This window comes from Hyla sarda, chromosome 8 (assembly GCF_029499605.1).
Source record: "Hyla sarda isolate aHylSar1 chromosome 8, aHylSar1.hap1, whole genome shotgun sequence".
Taxonomy (NCBI): Eukaryota; Metazoa; Chordata; class Amphibia; order Anura; family Hylidae; genus Hyla; species Hyla sarda.
Genome location: NC_079196.1, coordinates 150,636,798 through 150,651,705, shown reverse-complemented (window position 1 = coordinate 150,651,705; position 14,908 = coordinate 150,636,798). Strand labels below are relative to the sequence as shown.

The following is a 14,908-nucleotide window of genomic DNA, read 5'->3' as shown; positions in this document are numbered from 1 at the left end:
AGGCCCCGCCTACTTGGGGCGTCTTCTCAAAAACATCCAATCACAGGAGGGCGACAGATTGTGTTGTCGTAAACTGCCTGATGTACAGCGCATTGGTCTCCAACCTTTGCGTCTTCAGATTTACACTGTTTTACACTGCAGCGCTCTGTACAATTTAGCAGACACTGTAAAGAATGACTGTCCTCAGTATCATGGCGACAACTAAGTGACTGATGTAGCAGGATAAGTTCCCCTTAAAACACCACTTAGTCTCTACCTTTCATTTTATATTGTGTATCTTTTTTTAAGTATCCTCTGGGAAGTCTGGATGACAAGCCATAGGAGTGTTCCCCAACCTGTGACTCTCCAGCTGTTGGAAAACTACTACTCCCAGCATGCTTGGATTGGGGTTGGCTGTCTGCACATGCTGGAGGTTATAGTTTACCTGCAATTGGAGCAAGTGAAATAAGTATTGAACATGTCACCATTTTTCTCACTAAATATATTTCCAATGGTGCTATGAGGGAGCGTTCACACTGAGGAATTCACGAGGAATAATTTTGGTCAGGAAATTGTCGCCTTCTGTCATGTTATCCATCAAGCGGAATTCAAGTAGGGCTGGGCGGTATACTGGTTCATACCGAATACCGAAATTTTTGTGCTGCACGATATGAATTTTAACCCATACCGCAATACCGGTTTGGCCCCTCCCCCTCGGGAATGAATGAATGAATTGCCAGCGCTGCGCTGTCCCCACACCAGGGAACTAATCATATGTGACCCGCGAGCGCTGTTCTGCCCCCCAAATTAATTATTAGCCCAGCGCTGCGTTATCCCCATCGGGGTACTACTCACATATGTCACCCGCAAACGCTGCCCTCCTTGTCCTCCTGTTTGTTGCGACCGCTCGCACTGACACTCTATACCAGTGGTCTTCAACCTCCAGATGTTGCAAAATTACAACTCACAGCATGCCCGGACAGCCGTTGGCTGTCCGGGCATGCTGGGAGTTGTAGTTTTGCAACATCTGGAGGTCCGCAGGTTGAAGACCACTGCTCTATACTGTATCCCTATGCCCGGGCAGCAAAAGGTAAACAAAATAAACTTTAACTCACCTTCCTCATTGGTCACCCCCCTTTTCCCATTTTTCCAGCTTCCTAGGGAATGGAACGTCGGAGAGCCGCCAGCCTATCACTAGCCGCAGTGATGTTCCTCCTCGGCCGGTGATAGGTTGAGCCCACTGTCATGTAAGAAGCCGGCTTCTTACATGACAGTGGGCTCAGCCTATTACAGGCCGATGCAGAACATCGCTGGGGCCAGTGATAGGCTGGCGGCTTTCCGACGTTCCCGTCCCCAGGAAGAGCGTAAGGCCGACGTAGGAACATGCGTTTAAGTATATTTTGTTCACCTTTTGCAGCCCGGGCATAGGGATACAGCTATAGAGTGGCAGGGCCAGCGGGCGCAACAAACAGGAGGATGAGGAGGGCAGTGCTTGCGGGTGACATGAGTAGTACCCCGATGGGGACAGTGCAGAGCTGGGATAATTTTTATTTATTTTTGGGGGGGGGGGGGATACCGTTATATACCGTGGAATTGTCATAAGTTACAAAAATACCGCGATACACATATTTGGCCATACCGCCCAGCACTAAATTCAAGTGGAATTTCCAAGTGGAAATGAAGAAGAATGAAGTAGGAGGCTGTTAAATCTACTTTTCTGAATTCCACTTGAATTCCACTCAAATTCCTGCATGAATTCTGCTCGAATTCTGCTTGAATTCCGCTTGAAAACGATGTCGGGCAGAATTTTTTTTTTTACCATTGACTTCGAGTGGACTCTGCTCGCAGATTCCGCTTGAAGAATGAACATGTTCTTCAAGCGGAAAGGGATTCTGCGTCATTTCCGCAGTGTGAACAGGACAGCAGAAAAAAACATTAAAGTCAATGGGCAGAGGAGATGTGAATTAATTTGGAGAGGAGAATTCAAGAGGAATTACTCGAGTAAATTCCTCTTGAATTACTCTGTGAACGTTATCATGAAATTTTTACCAAATGTTGGTAACAACCCAAGTAATCGATGGAGAGGGCATGTCTTCACTCTGCATGACGACTGTTCCTCCCTGGGTCTCTTCAATTACTGCAGGCTTCTCTGTAACCCCTTCCTCTCTGTTTTCATGCATGCTGCAGTCTGATTGGACAGGAGTGAGCACTAATGAGTGCTAGTCCCATCCTCACTGAACTTTGTCCCAGCCTGTGCATCCGCTGGGACAAAGGTGATTCTGCAGCCAGATGGGATAATGGTTTGAATGGTTTGAGACCCCTAGTGGTGTTTTTTCAGAAGCCATGATTTTTCTATAAAAAGGAAATAAAATGTTCTTATTAAGTATATTGGAAAGCTTAACCTGTTGAGGACAAAGGGCGTACAGGTACACCTTTGTGTCCTGGTACTTTAGGACCAAGGGTGTACGAAGATTGAAGCGCGCTCACAAGCTGAGAGCGCTTCATACCCAGTGGGTCCCAACTGCTTCATCAGCCAGGACCCACCTAAAAAAAAAAAAAAATGGTAATAAAATAAAGTAACCCCTTCTCTAATAAAAGTTTGAATCACCCCCCTTTTCCTATTTTTTCAATAAAATAATGTAATAAAAAATAATCAAACATATGTGGTACCGCCACATGCGTAAATGTCCAAACTATTAAAATAAGGTTATTTTTGGTCACTTCATGCAGTATACCATCATTTTTTTAATCTTTTTTTAAAGCAATTAAAAAGTCCCATCAAAACAAAAATGGTACAGATGAAAACTACAGATCATGGCGCAAAAAAATGAGCCCTCATACCTAAAATAAAGGGTTTTTTTTAACAAAAAGTTTTTACATTTTTAAAAGTAATGAAACAGAACAAAATTATATGAACTGGATATTAATGAACCAACAAATAAAGATAACGGGGGAGATTAGTATAAACCTGTGCAGAGGAAAAGTGATGCAGTTGCCCAAATCAACCAATCAGATGGCTTTAATTTTTCAGATACCTTATTAAAAATAAAGTCTGGATTCTGATTGGTTGCCATCGGCAACTGCTTTTCTACATTTCCTCTGCACAGGTTTTAATAAATCTCCACCAACACGTCAGTTTTGAACAGTGAACATTGTAAAATCCACATTTTTGTTTCTCTACCATAGCTGGATCCCTTGACTCATTGTTCAGTGGGGGACCTGAAAGGGGTAGTCCAGTGGTGAAAAACGTATCCCCTATACTAAGGATAGGGGATAAGTTCTAGATTGCAAGGGATCCGACCGCTGGGGCCCCCTGCGATCTCTCTGTATGGGGCCCCGGCTCGCTGGCCGGCAGCTGACACGCCCCCTCAATACATCGCTATGGCAGAGCCGAAGATTGCCGAAGGCAGCGCTCCGGCTCAGCCACTGCTTTTTATGCGGTGGTCAACTCGCCCCCTTCCCACGGGCTGTCGGGGCCCCATACAGGAGATCGCGGGGGGCCCCAGCGGTCGAACCCCCCGCGATCTGAAACATCCCCTATCCACTGGAATACTCTTTTAATCAAATGAAAAAAATAAATACCGGTAAATAAAAATGAAGGGTATCATTGGTTAAGAAAAAAAAAACCTTATTTGGCTTTGAAGCTTAGCAATCTTCAGCAGTCACCCATAGAGAAAATGAACAGAGCACCGGCAATGCATGTGCAGTATACTCCATTTATTAGTGGGGGTCCCAGAAGTCAGAAAAGCTAGATACAGTGGGGCAGACATACTATTGCAAACATGCTCCTTTTCTGTGCAGTTTGAGCAAAAAATCCTGGTGTAAATACACAGCTCAAAAAAAATAAAGATAATACATCCTAGATCTGAACGAATGAACTAATCGTATGAAACACTTTCGTCTTTACATAGTTGAATGTGTTGACAACAAAATCACACAAAAATTATCAATGGAAATCAAATTTATTAACCTCTTAAGGACGCAGGGTTTTTCCGTTTTTGCATTTTCACTTTTTCCTCATCACCTTCTAAAAATCATAACGCTTTCAATTTTGCACATAAAATTCCATATGATGGCTTATTTTTGCGCCACCAATTCTACTTTGCAGTGACATTAGTCATTTTACCCAAAAATCCACGGCGAAACGGGAAAAAAAATTTATTGTGCGACAAAATTGAAGAAAAAAATGTCATTTTGTAACTTTTGGGGGCTTCCGTTTCTACGCAGTGCATTTTTCGGTAAAAATAACACCTTATGTTTATTCTGTAGGTCCATACGGTTAAAATATATATACATATATAGGTTGGATATTGTCGTACTTCGGAAAAAAACTCATAACTACATGCAGGAAAATTTATATGTTAAAAATTCTCATCTTCCAACCCCTATAACTTTTTTATTTTTCCGCGTACAGGCCGGCATGAGGACTCATTTTTTGTGCCGTGTTCTGAAGATTTTATAGGTATTGATCGGACTTTTTGATCGCTTTTTATTAATTTTTTCATGACTTTTCATGATTTTTTTTAAAAAGTGACCAAAAATACACTATTTTGGACCTGAGAATTTTTTTGCGCGCACGCCATTGACTATGCAATTTAATTAACAATATATTTTTATAGTTCGGACATTTTCGCACGCGGCAATACAACATATGTTAATTTTTTTTTTTATTTACACAGTTTTTTTTTTTACGGGAAAAGGGGTGTGATTCAAACTTTTATTAGGGAAGGGGTTAAATGACCTCCTCCATAGGGAGCTATAGCACTGCACACACTGATCTCCTATGCTGATCCCTGCAAAGCCATAGCTTTGCACGGATCAGTCAGATAGGGGCTCGATTGCTCAAGCCTGTAGCTCAGGCTTGGAGCAATCAATCGACGATCGGACGCCGCAGAGACAGGTAAGGAGACCTCCGCCTGCGTCCCAGCTGATCGGAACATCGCGATTTTATCGCGATGTCCCGATCAGCCCGACTGAGCTGCCGGGAAGCATTTACTTTCGTTTTCAGATGCGGCGGTCAACTTTGATTGCCGCCTCTGAAGGGTTAACAGCGCGCAGCACAACGATCGATGCCACGCGCTGTTAGCCCAGGGTCCCGGCTATGATTAGCAGCCGGGACCGACCCAGCGTGACCCCGCTTTAAACACCGGGCGTAGGGCGTACAGGTATGCCCTACGTCCTTAAGGAGCTAATGGAGGTCTGGATATGGAGTCACACTCAAAATCTAAGTGGAAAACCACACTACGGCTGTTTCCACTTGTTTTGTTTCTGGCAGTTTTTGGAATACTGCCACTGCAGTTTTTGAGCCAAAGCCAGAAATGTATTCAAAATGAATAGGACATATAAAGAAAGGACTTATACTTCTCCTCCCTTATGGATCCACTTCTGACTTTGGCTCAAAAACTGCAGTGGCAGTTTTCCAAAAACTGCCAAAAAAAACAACAAGTGGAAACGTAGCCTACAGGCTGATCCAACTTTTATGTAATGTCCTTAAAACAAGTCAAAATGAGGCTCAGTATTGTGTGTGGCCTCCACATGACCGTATGACCTCACTACAATGCCTGGGCATGCTCCTGATGAGGTGGCGGATGGTCTCCTGGGGATGCTCTCCCAGACCTGGACTAAAGCAGCCGCCAACTCCTAGACAGTCTGTGGTGGCGTTGGTGGATGAAGCGAGACATGATGTCCCAGATGTGCTCAATCGGATTCAGGTATGGGGAACGGGCGGGCAAGTCCATAGCATCAATGCCTTCCTCTTGCAGGAACTGCTGACACACTCCAGCCACATGAGGTCTAGCATTGTCTTGCATTAGGAGGAACCAAGGGCCAACCGCACTTGCATATGGTCTCAAAAGGGGTCTGAGGATCTCATCTTGGTAGCTAATGGCAGTCAGGCTACCTCTGGCAAGCACATGGAGAGTTGTGCGGGCCACCCCTCCCCCCCCAAAGAAATGCCACCCCACACCATTACTGACCTACCGCCAAACCGGTCATACTGGAGGATATTACAGGCAGCAGAATGTTCTCCACGGCGTCTCCAGACTCTGTCACTGTTATGTTATGTGCTCCGGCCACACACGCTGGCCGTGAGCGCATGGTCCCCTTACCTTCTGCTGCCGATGGGGCTGGGACCTGCATCGCGCTATGCGCCCGCATGCAAGCCCCAGTCCATCACTCTCCGTGTGCATCTCCTGCCTCTGCCTTTCTGCTCCGGCCAGAGCTTTAAGATTTAAAGGGTCAGTACGCTCATTAGTGTAATCCACCTGTGGCTCATTTATAAATTCCTCCACCCTCCTCAGTTTCCTGACGGATCTTTGTTGCCTTGTGCCTTTGAGAAAGCGTTCCTCTGTATTGCCTTGCTGTGTATCAGATCTCTTGTTCTTGTGACTTGACCTTGCTCCTCTGCCGCCTGCCTACGGAACTCCTGCTTCGCTTTGACTACGCTACTGTGCCGCCTGCCCTGACCTTTTGCTATCCAGACTACAAGTTGCCTTATCCCTCCTGTGCCTCGCATCTCCTTAGCCGCCTGTGAGGTCGAGCCGTGCCAGGGGTAGAGACCTGGGTGCCGCCTGCAGAAGCAAGTCCATCCCACTTTGCGGTGGTTCTGGTGAAAACCAGCGGCACCTTAGACTCCGCTCCCGAGTCATCTTCCACAGAGGTCCAGCGGATCCACATCCACCAGGGTTCCTGTCTTCAGAAACGCCAGTGTTACAGTCACATGTGCTCAGTATGAACCTGTTTTCATCTGTGAAGAGCACAGTGCACCAGCGGCGAATTTGCCAACCTTAGTGTTCTCTGGCAAATGCCAAACATCCTGCACGGTGTTGGGCTGTAAGCACAACCCCCACCTGTGGACATAGGGCCCTCATACCACCCTCATGGAGTCTGTTTCTGACCATTTGAATAAACACATGCACATTTGTGGCCTGCTGGAGGTCATTTTGCAGGGCTCTGGCAGTGCTCCTCCTGCTTCTCCTTGCACAAAGGCAGATGTAGGGGTCCTGCTGCTGGTTTGTTGCCCTCCTATGGCCTCCTCCACGTCTCCTGGTGTACTAGCCTGTCTCCTAGTAGTGCCTCCATGCTCTGGCCACTATGCTGATAGACACAGCAAACCTTTTTGCCACAGCTTGCATTGATATGCCATCCTGAATGATCTGCACTACCTGAGCCACTTGTGTGGGTTGTAGACTCCGTCTCATGCTACCACTAGAGTGAAAGCACCGCCAGCATTCAAAAGTGACCAAAACATCAGCCAGGAAGCATAAAAACTGAGAAATGGTCTGTGGTCACAACCTGCAGAACCACTCCTTTATTGGGGGTGTCTTGCTAATTGCCTATAATTTCCACCGGTTGTCTGTTCCATTTGCACAACAGTATGTGAAATTGATTGTCAATCAGTGTTGCTTCCTGAGTGGACAGTGTGATTTCACAGAAGTGTTTTCTTTATTTTTTTGAGCAGTGTACATTGTACCACATTTACTATGTGTTTTAGACACCTTTGTGCTCTTGAAAAGGGGGCATGGCCTAGTTATAAAGGGAAGTCAAAAAAGGAACGTTGCTTTGTGAATTTGTTCAAAATTTTTTGTTGCACTTTTTGGTGTAAATTAAGCCAACTAATAGGTAGTCTAAACTTAGACAGTTTAAGGCCTCGTCCACACTACAGATATTCAGCAGGTGGAATTCTGCCGAAAGCAGGTGCCAACAAAACTATAAGGCTAAGTTCACACTGCAGAATCTGCAGAAAATTTTCGCCCGGAGATTCCAAGTGCGGCCAGAGCTAACTGAATCAGGACCGCGCGGACACTGCAGTCTCCAATAGACTGCAATGTGTTCCGTGAGTATTTCCACCTGAAGAATGAGCAACGCCATTCTTCAGGCGGAAATTTTAAAGCAGACTTTCTGTTCACAAATTCCGAAGTGTGAAATTGTGAATGGAAACCCATTCACTACACTATACATTTTAGCAAGCTGAATTTCTGCCTTCAATTTCAAAGCGGAATTGCAGGCGGAAACTCTGTAGTGTGAACCTAACCTAAAAGGCAGGACTGTGAGTACATTCACCGTCTCTGTAGGCGGCAGTGCGGTCAGACAGAATTTCACCAAAGAATGAACATGTTCAATCTTTTAGCAGACATCCATTCCGCCAACTGAATGCACATAGTATAGATGAGGCATAAACTTTGTCCAACAGCATGAGCCATAGTGATAAATTTAGCACAATTGTGGATTGTCTAGTCTGAGTTATACCTGTCTAGAGGAAAGTTGCTGCGTTGCCCATAGCAACCAATCAGATCGCTTCTTTCATTTCTGAAAAATGAAAGACACAATCTAATTGGTTACTATGGGCAACTCAGCAACCTTTCCTCTGGACACCATTAGCAAATCTGCCACACTGTGTTTGATGAGGGGTGGAAAGCATGAAATACTGGGTCAAAGACTATCCCCTGCTCTAGTTAAAAACTTTGTCCAGAATTTATTAATCTACCAAAACTGGTCTGATGTGCCTGATTACAACCAATCACTGCTCATGATTCACATCTTGGCAACCACAATCACATCTCAGCTTTAATTTCACCAAGCTTGTTATTAAAGGAAATCTGTCACCCAAGTCACCTGCACTAACCTGACCATACCTGATCCTGGGACGATTAGGCAGAACACACCATAGGGAAAGATAAAGTTCTTAGGGGGGAATTGTTGGGTCTATAATATTCTGATATATTGATCGCTATAGCTATACTCATATGCCTATGCTATATACTATTGCTAAAATATTGCAGAAGAACTTTATTTTCCTTAATTCAAAACATTTCAGCATGCTCTTTGCCTGTAATTAAGATGAGAACCTTGGATGGAGCCAAGATACAAGAAGCTAGATGTTGAAGTCTAAACATTGGGCTTTGTGCAAGGAAGGAAAAGGAAGATGCAACATAAGTTACCTATGCACTGGAGTACCCCTTTAATGGACCACTCTGCAAAATTGATACCCTGGCCCAGATTTGTCTGCCTGAAACCCAAATTGTCTGGTTTTGTTAAAGGAAATCTGTCACCAGTGTCACCTGCACTAACCTGTCAGTACAGAAAGGTAGTGCAGGTGACACTGATGACAACGGTAGTTACCTTGTCCCATTCCGTGCAGGGGATCTCCAGTAATCTTCTCCGGTAAGCTTCAGCTCTGGGCCCGGCTTGGGGCATGGGCGGAGCTGTTCTCTAGCAGTGGGACCCAGGAGTGAGCAGCAGCGGCTTGGGGCATGGGCAGAGCTCAGTGACATCACTGCTGGGTCCCACTGCTAGAGAACAGCAGCGGTGGTGTCACTAAGCTCTGCCCAAGCCGGGCCCGGAGCTGAAGCTTACCGGAGAAGATTATCGGAGATCCCCAGCACGGAACGGGACAAGTTAAATACCATTGTCATCAGTGTCACCTGCACTACCTTTCTGTACCGACAGGTTAGTGCAGAGGTGACACTGGTGACAGATTTCCTTTAACAAAACCAGACATTTTGGGTTTCAGGCAGATAAATCTGGGCCAGGGTATCAGTTTTGCAGAGTGGTCCATTAAAGGGGTACTCCAGTGAAAAGCAATTTTATTAAAATGAACTGGTGCCAGAAAGTTTCCATTTTTGCAATTTTGTTTTTTTCTTCAGTGTAATGACATTGTCAAGGATGCCTTGCAGTGAGGCCTTAAACTGTGAGTGACTACCGCTGTGCTATTTTGCTGAGTGTTGACATAAGCAAATTAACACCAGACAATGTTGGTATAAATCCCCTTCTCAGCACTGACTCCCAAGGAGCTCTGCCCTTTATTAGAAAATCACATTAGTTTTTACAATTGACAAAAAGGGGAGGGTAAAACTATTGCATCAAATCATCGTTTTATATGCTTGATTGGTCATTTGAGCATGGCATAGCATAGGTCACTTATGTTGCATCTTCTCTATCTTGCGATTTTTCCTTCCTTCCACAAAGCCCAATGTTTAGACTTCAACTGCTAACTTCTTGTATCTTGGCTCCATCCAAGGTTCTCATCTTAATTACAGGCAAAGAGCAAGCTGAAATGTTTTGAATTAAGGAAAATAAAGTTCTTCTGCAATATTTTAGCTATAGTATATAGCATTTAGCAAAGGCATATGAGTATAGATATAGCGATCAATATTTATAGACCCAACAACATCAATTTCACCACAAAATCTATGGCGAAACAAAAAAAATTAATTTGAGGGCCATTTTGTACATTTTAGAGGCTTCCGTGCACTTTTTGGTAAAAATGACAACTTATCTTTATTCTGTGGGTCCATAGTGCTACAAGGATACCCATTTTGTTTAGGCTTTATTTTACGACTTAAAAATTACAACCAAAATTAGTATGTTTAAAATAGTCATCTTTTGACCCCTATAACTTATATATTTTTCTGCATACAGGGCTTTATGAAGGCTCATTTTTTACGCCATGGTCTGTGGTTTTTATCGGTACCATTTTTGTTTGGATGGGACTCTGATCGCTTTTCATACAGTTTTTAGGGTATACAAAATGACCAAAAATATGCAATTTAGGACTTTGGAATTTTTTTTTATGTATGCGACATTGACCGCTTGGATTAATTAATGTTCAATTTTTATAGTTCGGATATTTATGGATGGGTAATACTACATATGTTTATTTTGTTTACAGATTTTTAATTTGGGAAAAGCGGAGTGATTTTACCCCTTGGGGACGGAGGGTTTTTCCGTTTTTTCCTCCTTACCTTTTAAAAATCAGAAACCCTTTCAATTTTGTACCTAAAAATCCATATGATGGCTTATTTTTTGCACCACCAATTCTAATTTGTAATGACAGTCATTTTACCCAAAAATCTACGGCGAAAAGGAAAAAAAAAGCTCCCGATCATAACTTTTGGTGGCTTCCGTTTCTACACAGTACATTTTTCAGTAAAAATTATACCTTCTCTTTATTCTCTAGGTCCATACGATTAAATTGATACCCTACTTATATAGGTTTGATTTTGTCGTACTTCTGGAAAAAAATCATAACTACATGCAGGAAAATGTATACGTTTAAAATGGTCATCTTCTGACCCCTATAACTTTTTTTATTTTTCTGCATAGGGGGCGGCATTAGGGCAATTTTTTTGTGCCGTAATCTGAAGTTTTTAGCAGTACCATTTTTGTATTGATCAGACTTTTTGAACGCTTTCTATTAATTTTTTAATGATATAAAAAGTGACCACAAATACGCTATCAGTGTCAGCAGAGAGCACTGTGGTCAGACAGAAAATAATTCAAAAAGAAAAGAACTACCTGTGGAGCATACAGCAGCTGACAAGTACTGGAAGGGTTAAGATTTTTTAATAGAAGTAATTTACAAATCTGTAACTTTCTGGCACCAGTTGAGAGGTCTGGTGGGTAACTGGGGAGCGGAGGGAGTCTCACTGTTTTATGCCACTATTATATCTGGTTTTCTCTGTGATCCGTTTTGTGTGCGTTTTTAAGATACTGGTCCTATTTACTCATGGCACGTTGCTGGCACTTTAAATTGTTCAGCACACTTGGACACTATATATACTATTGTTACTTTCTTTTTATCTCCCCCTGCTCCCTGGTTCCCACTTTTTGTTTGTCCACGCTGTGTGTGAAATCATTATATGTCTTGATATTATTCTCAATAAAACTCATTTTAGTTTATACATGGTCCGTTCTCAAGTGGTTTCTTTTTCTTTTGGTTTCATATTTAGAGTATTTACCACAGGACCCTATACATCTATGAGCATATCTCCTCCCCCCTTTTTTGGTGCTTTGACTTATTTAGTTTTTTTCTGTGTTCAAACAGATTCTTAAGGAGACAGTGCTCTTCCACATGGACTATAAAAGTCGAGATGCAACATGGCTAGCCAAGGCCCAAGACTTATTTGGCACTCAGTCTACAACCGGCGTGGACTCCATTCTCAGAAGTGATCAAAAAAGAAATTTACGTAACTTATTACATAGACGGACCAAGGTATGGTGGAACCGTATGTTTTTGCAGAAATACCTTGCTGGCAACCTTATCTCCAGGGGCCTACGAGTCCAGGTTTTTCCGTCCTATCCCATTGATGACAGTGGATTTAAGGAACAATGGGAGGACGCTTGCAATATTTGCTCTAGAAAGTTCCTTGAACTTTTAGTGGGACTTAACACACAGAAAAAATTGAGGAGGAAATTGGCGTTTTGCAGTCTACCCTGATTAGAGATTGGCCCCAGAATGAGATTGACTCATTCAACAAGGAATTGGATGGCAACTTCACAACTTGGGAGAACGAAATTCAAACGATTAAATCTAGAAAATATCATCGAGATCAACAGGATGCGTTATCCAGTAGGATTTATAGATGGCGTCAACAACCGTTACCTACATTAATTCGCACGGCTTCCATGTCATCAGTTGCTTCCACAAGTGCAGGTTCATCCGTCTCAACCTCTCAGAGATATTATTACCCCCGTGAGGCTCGGGACAGGAAGCGAAAAATGGAGTATGACAGCAACCGGAGGGCTCCGACAAAAAAACGTGGAAATACCAACAAGAATGACAACCAGGTGAGTCCAAATAAAATTATAAATTTGTCAACCCATATACTTACTGAAGCACAATGTGAAGTGTTGAATTTGGGCCTATCATTTTGCCCCACTAGTAAGTTTGACAATTTCTCGACAGTAAAAGATTTGCACCTCTTTGCACACAAACTCACTTTCAAGAAAATCTTTGACAATGCACGCCCACAGACCACCGCTTCAACATCATTTGACTTGACCTGTACTGCTGACCAGCAAGTTACTCAGACCCTAATGGATTTACTCCAGGAACAGGAGATGGAGACTGCCACATCACAGGAAGGTAGGTTTCCTACAAGTCTGCTACCTAAATCTCAGAAGTTTCCATCTGTATCTATGTTCCCAGAAATCGACCTCTTTGTGAAATTGATCTCAAAGGATATTGCGGATATCCCAGAGACCAGGCATTATGACAACCTGACTAGGCCACAGAGATTAGCGTTGAAGGAGCTACAAGGGCTCAAAGAGGTTGTCATAAAGCCCTCAGATAAAGGGGGAAATGTGGTTTTGTGGCCTAAGTCCATGTATGAGAGAGAAATGATGCGTCAATTACGCCAAGAGGAATGCTACAAGCGACTTACCTACAATCCCACTTTATCTTTCAGGGAGGAATTGTCCAGACTATTACAACAAGCTGTTGACACGGGTGTCCTGACTGAAAAACAACGTGATTCTCTGATGCCAAAGGACCCTACGGTAGCATCAATTTATTTGTTGCCCAAGGTCCACAAAAATGCCAAATGTCCCCCTGGCCGACCGATTGTGTCAGGGTGCAATAATCTGAGTGAGCCATTGTGCAAATATATTGATTTTTTTCTTTCTCCATTAGTTGAGAACTTGCCGTCTTATCTGAAAGACACCAATGATGTCCTACGGAAAATTAATCATATACAATTGGATGAAAATATGCTCCTCGTTACGTGGAGTCCCTTTATACGTCTATTAGACATCTGGATGGAATTGAAGCGGTAAGCTTCTTTTTGGCTTCTAGCACTCTGCCTAAAAATCTATGCACTTTCTTGGAAGAGGCTCTACTGTTCATACTGTCACACAATTTCTTTATCTTCAGGGAGACCCTCTACCTGCAGCTCCAGGGAACGGCAATGGGGGCGTCTTGTGCGCCCTCATATGCCAATCTTTTCCTGGGGCTGTGGGAGAGGGGTATCTTTCTTACCAACCCCGTACTTGGCATCGAGAAGGTGCAATTTTGGGGGCGTTATATTGACGATATTCTTATCATCTGGCAGGGTACGTCAATAGAATTGGAAGAATTCATCGCACGACTTAACTGCAATTCCATCAATATCAAATTAACATACTCCATTGCTAAGCCCTCCATTGATTTTTTGGACATAAAAATTGATGTGGACGAACAGGGTTTTATTACGACTGACCTTTTATGGAAGCAAACTGCGGCAAATATGGTCCTTCATGCAACATCAGCACATCCTCGTCACCTGATAAATAACATCCCGGTGGGACAGTACATACGGGCTCGGAGAATATGCTCCAACGATTTCAACTTTGAAAAACAAGCCAAAGATCTACAGGTACGTTTTCAAGAACGGGGGTATAGTGGCCAGTGTCTTAAACGTGCGTATAAACGTGCAAAAATGTCCTCACGGGACGTTCTCTTACAGGGCAAAAAGATGAACATAGCGCACCCGGACAATGAGAACATGATTAGACTTATTGTGGACCATCACTCTAGGACATCAGAAGTACATAAAATTTTAGGCAAGTATTGGCCTATATTATTATCTGATCCAATACTTGCGAGTCATCTCCCGGACAAACCTTCGCTGACTTATCGGCGATCAAAAAACCTAAAGGATCTGCTGGTACATAGTTATCACAGGGGGACCACTCCATCTAATGCCTTTGGGTCTAAAGGCCCGAAGTGGGGCACGTACACATGTGGCCATTGTGTTGCTTGTAAAAATATTGTGAAATCTGAGACCTTTGCCAATTCTGACAACAGTAAAGAATATCGGATTACACATCGAATTGATTGTGCCACCAATGGTGTCGTCTATTTGGCCTCGTGCCCGTGCGGAAAGATTTATGTGGGTTTAACGGGAATTGCGCAGACGGGTCCGTGAACATGTGTTAGACATACTTGCGGCCAAAGATGTTGATGACATAGACACCCTAAAGACCCTACCGAGACATTTTAAGATTGCTTATGGGTGTGATTCCTCTTTGTTACAGGTACGCGGCATTGATCGTGTGTATTTTGACACAAGGGGTGGAGACTGGAAAAGGGCTCTAGCCAAAAAAGAAACGATGTGGATTGAGAAGTTGCGAGCAAGGTCCCCATATGGACTAAATGAGTACAACAGCTTTG

General features: G+C 43.5%; 1 protein-coding gene and 1 long non-coding RNA gene across 2 annotated transcripts; both read left to right on the top strand.

The window, feature by feature from the left end:
- Positions 1-12,160: 12,160 nt before the first annotated feature.
- LOC130284988 (uncharacterized) lies at positions 12,161-13,459 on the top strand. The gene is made up of 3 exons (XR_008847207.1): positions 12,161-12,546; positions 12,665-12,844; positions 13,167-13,459. It is a non-coding gene; the product is annotated as an uncharacterized LOC130284988 (long non-coding RNA).
- Positions 13,460-13,516: 57 nt separating this feature from the next.
- LOC130285306 (uncharacterized) lies at positions 13,517-14,663 on the top strand. Its single transcript, XM_056536663.1, has 2 exons — positions 13,517-14,111; positions 14,202-14,663. Exons 1-2 carry the CDS (start codon positions 13,665-13,667, stop codon positions 14,661-14,663), a joined length of 909 nt encoding a protein of 302 aa, XP_056392638.1. The 5' UTR covers positions 13,517-13,664.
- The last annotated feature ends 245 nt before the right edge of the window (positions 14,664-14,908 follow it).

Coding starts and splice junctions, on each gene's coding strand:
- LOC130285306 (XM_056536663.1), top strand. CDS start 13,665: ATGGGGGCGTCTTGTGCGCCCTCATATGCCAATCTTTTCCTGGGGCTG. Junction 14,112..14,201: donor AACAAGCCAAAGATCTACAG/GTACGTTTTCAA, acceptor GTTCTCTTACAG/GGCAAAAAGATGAACATAGC.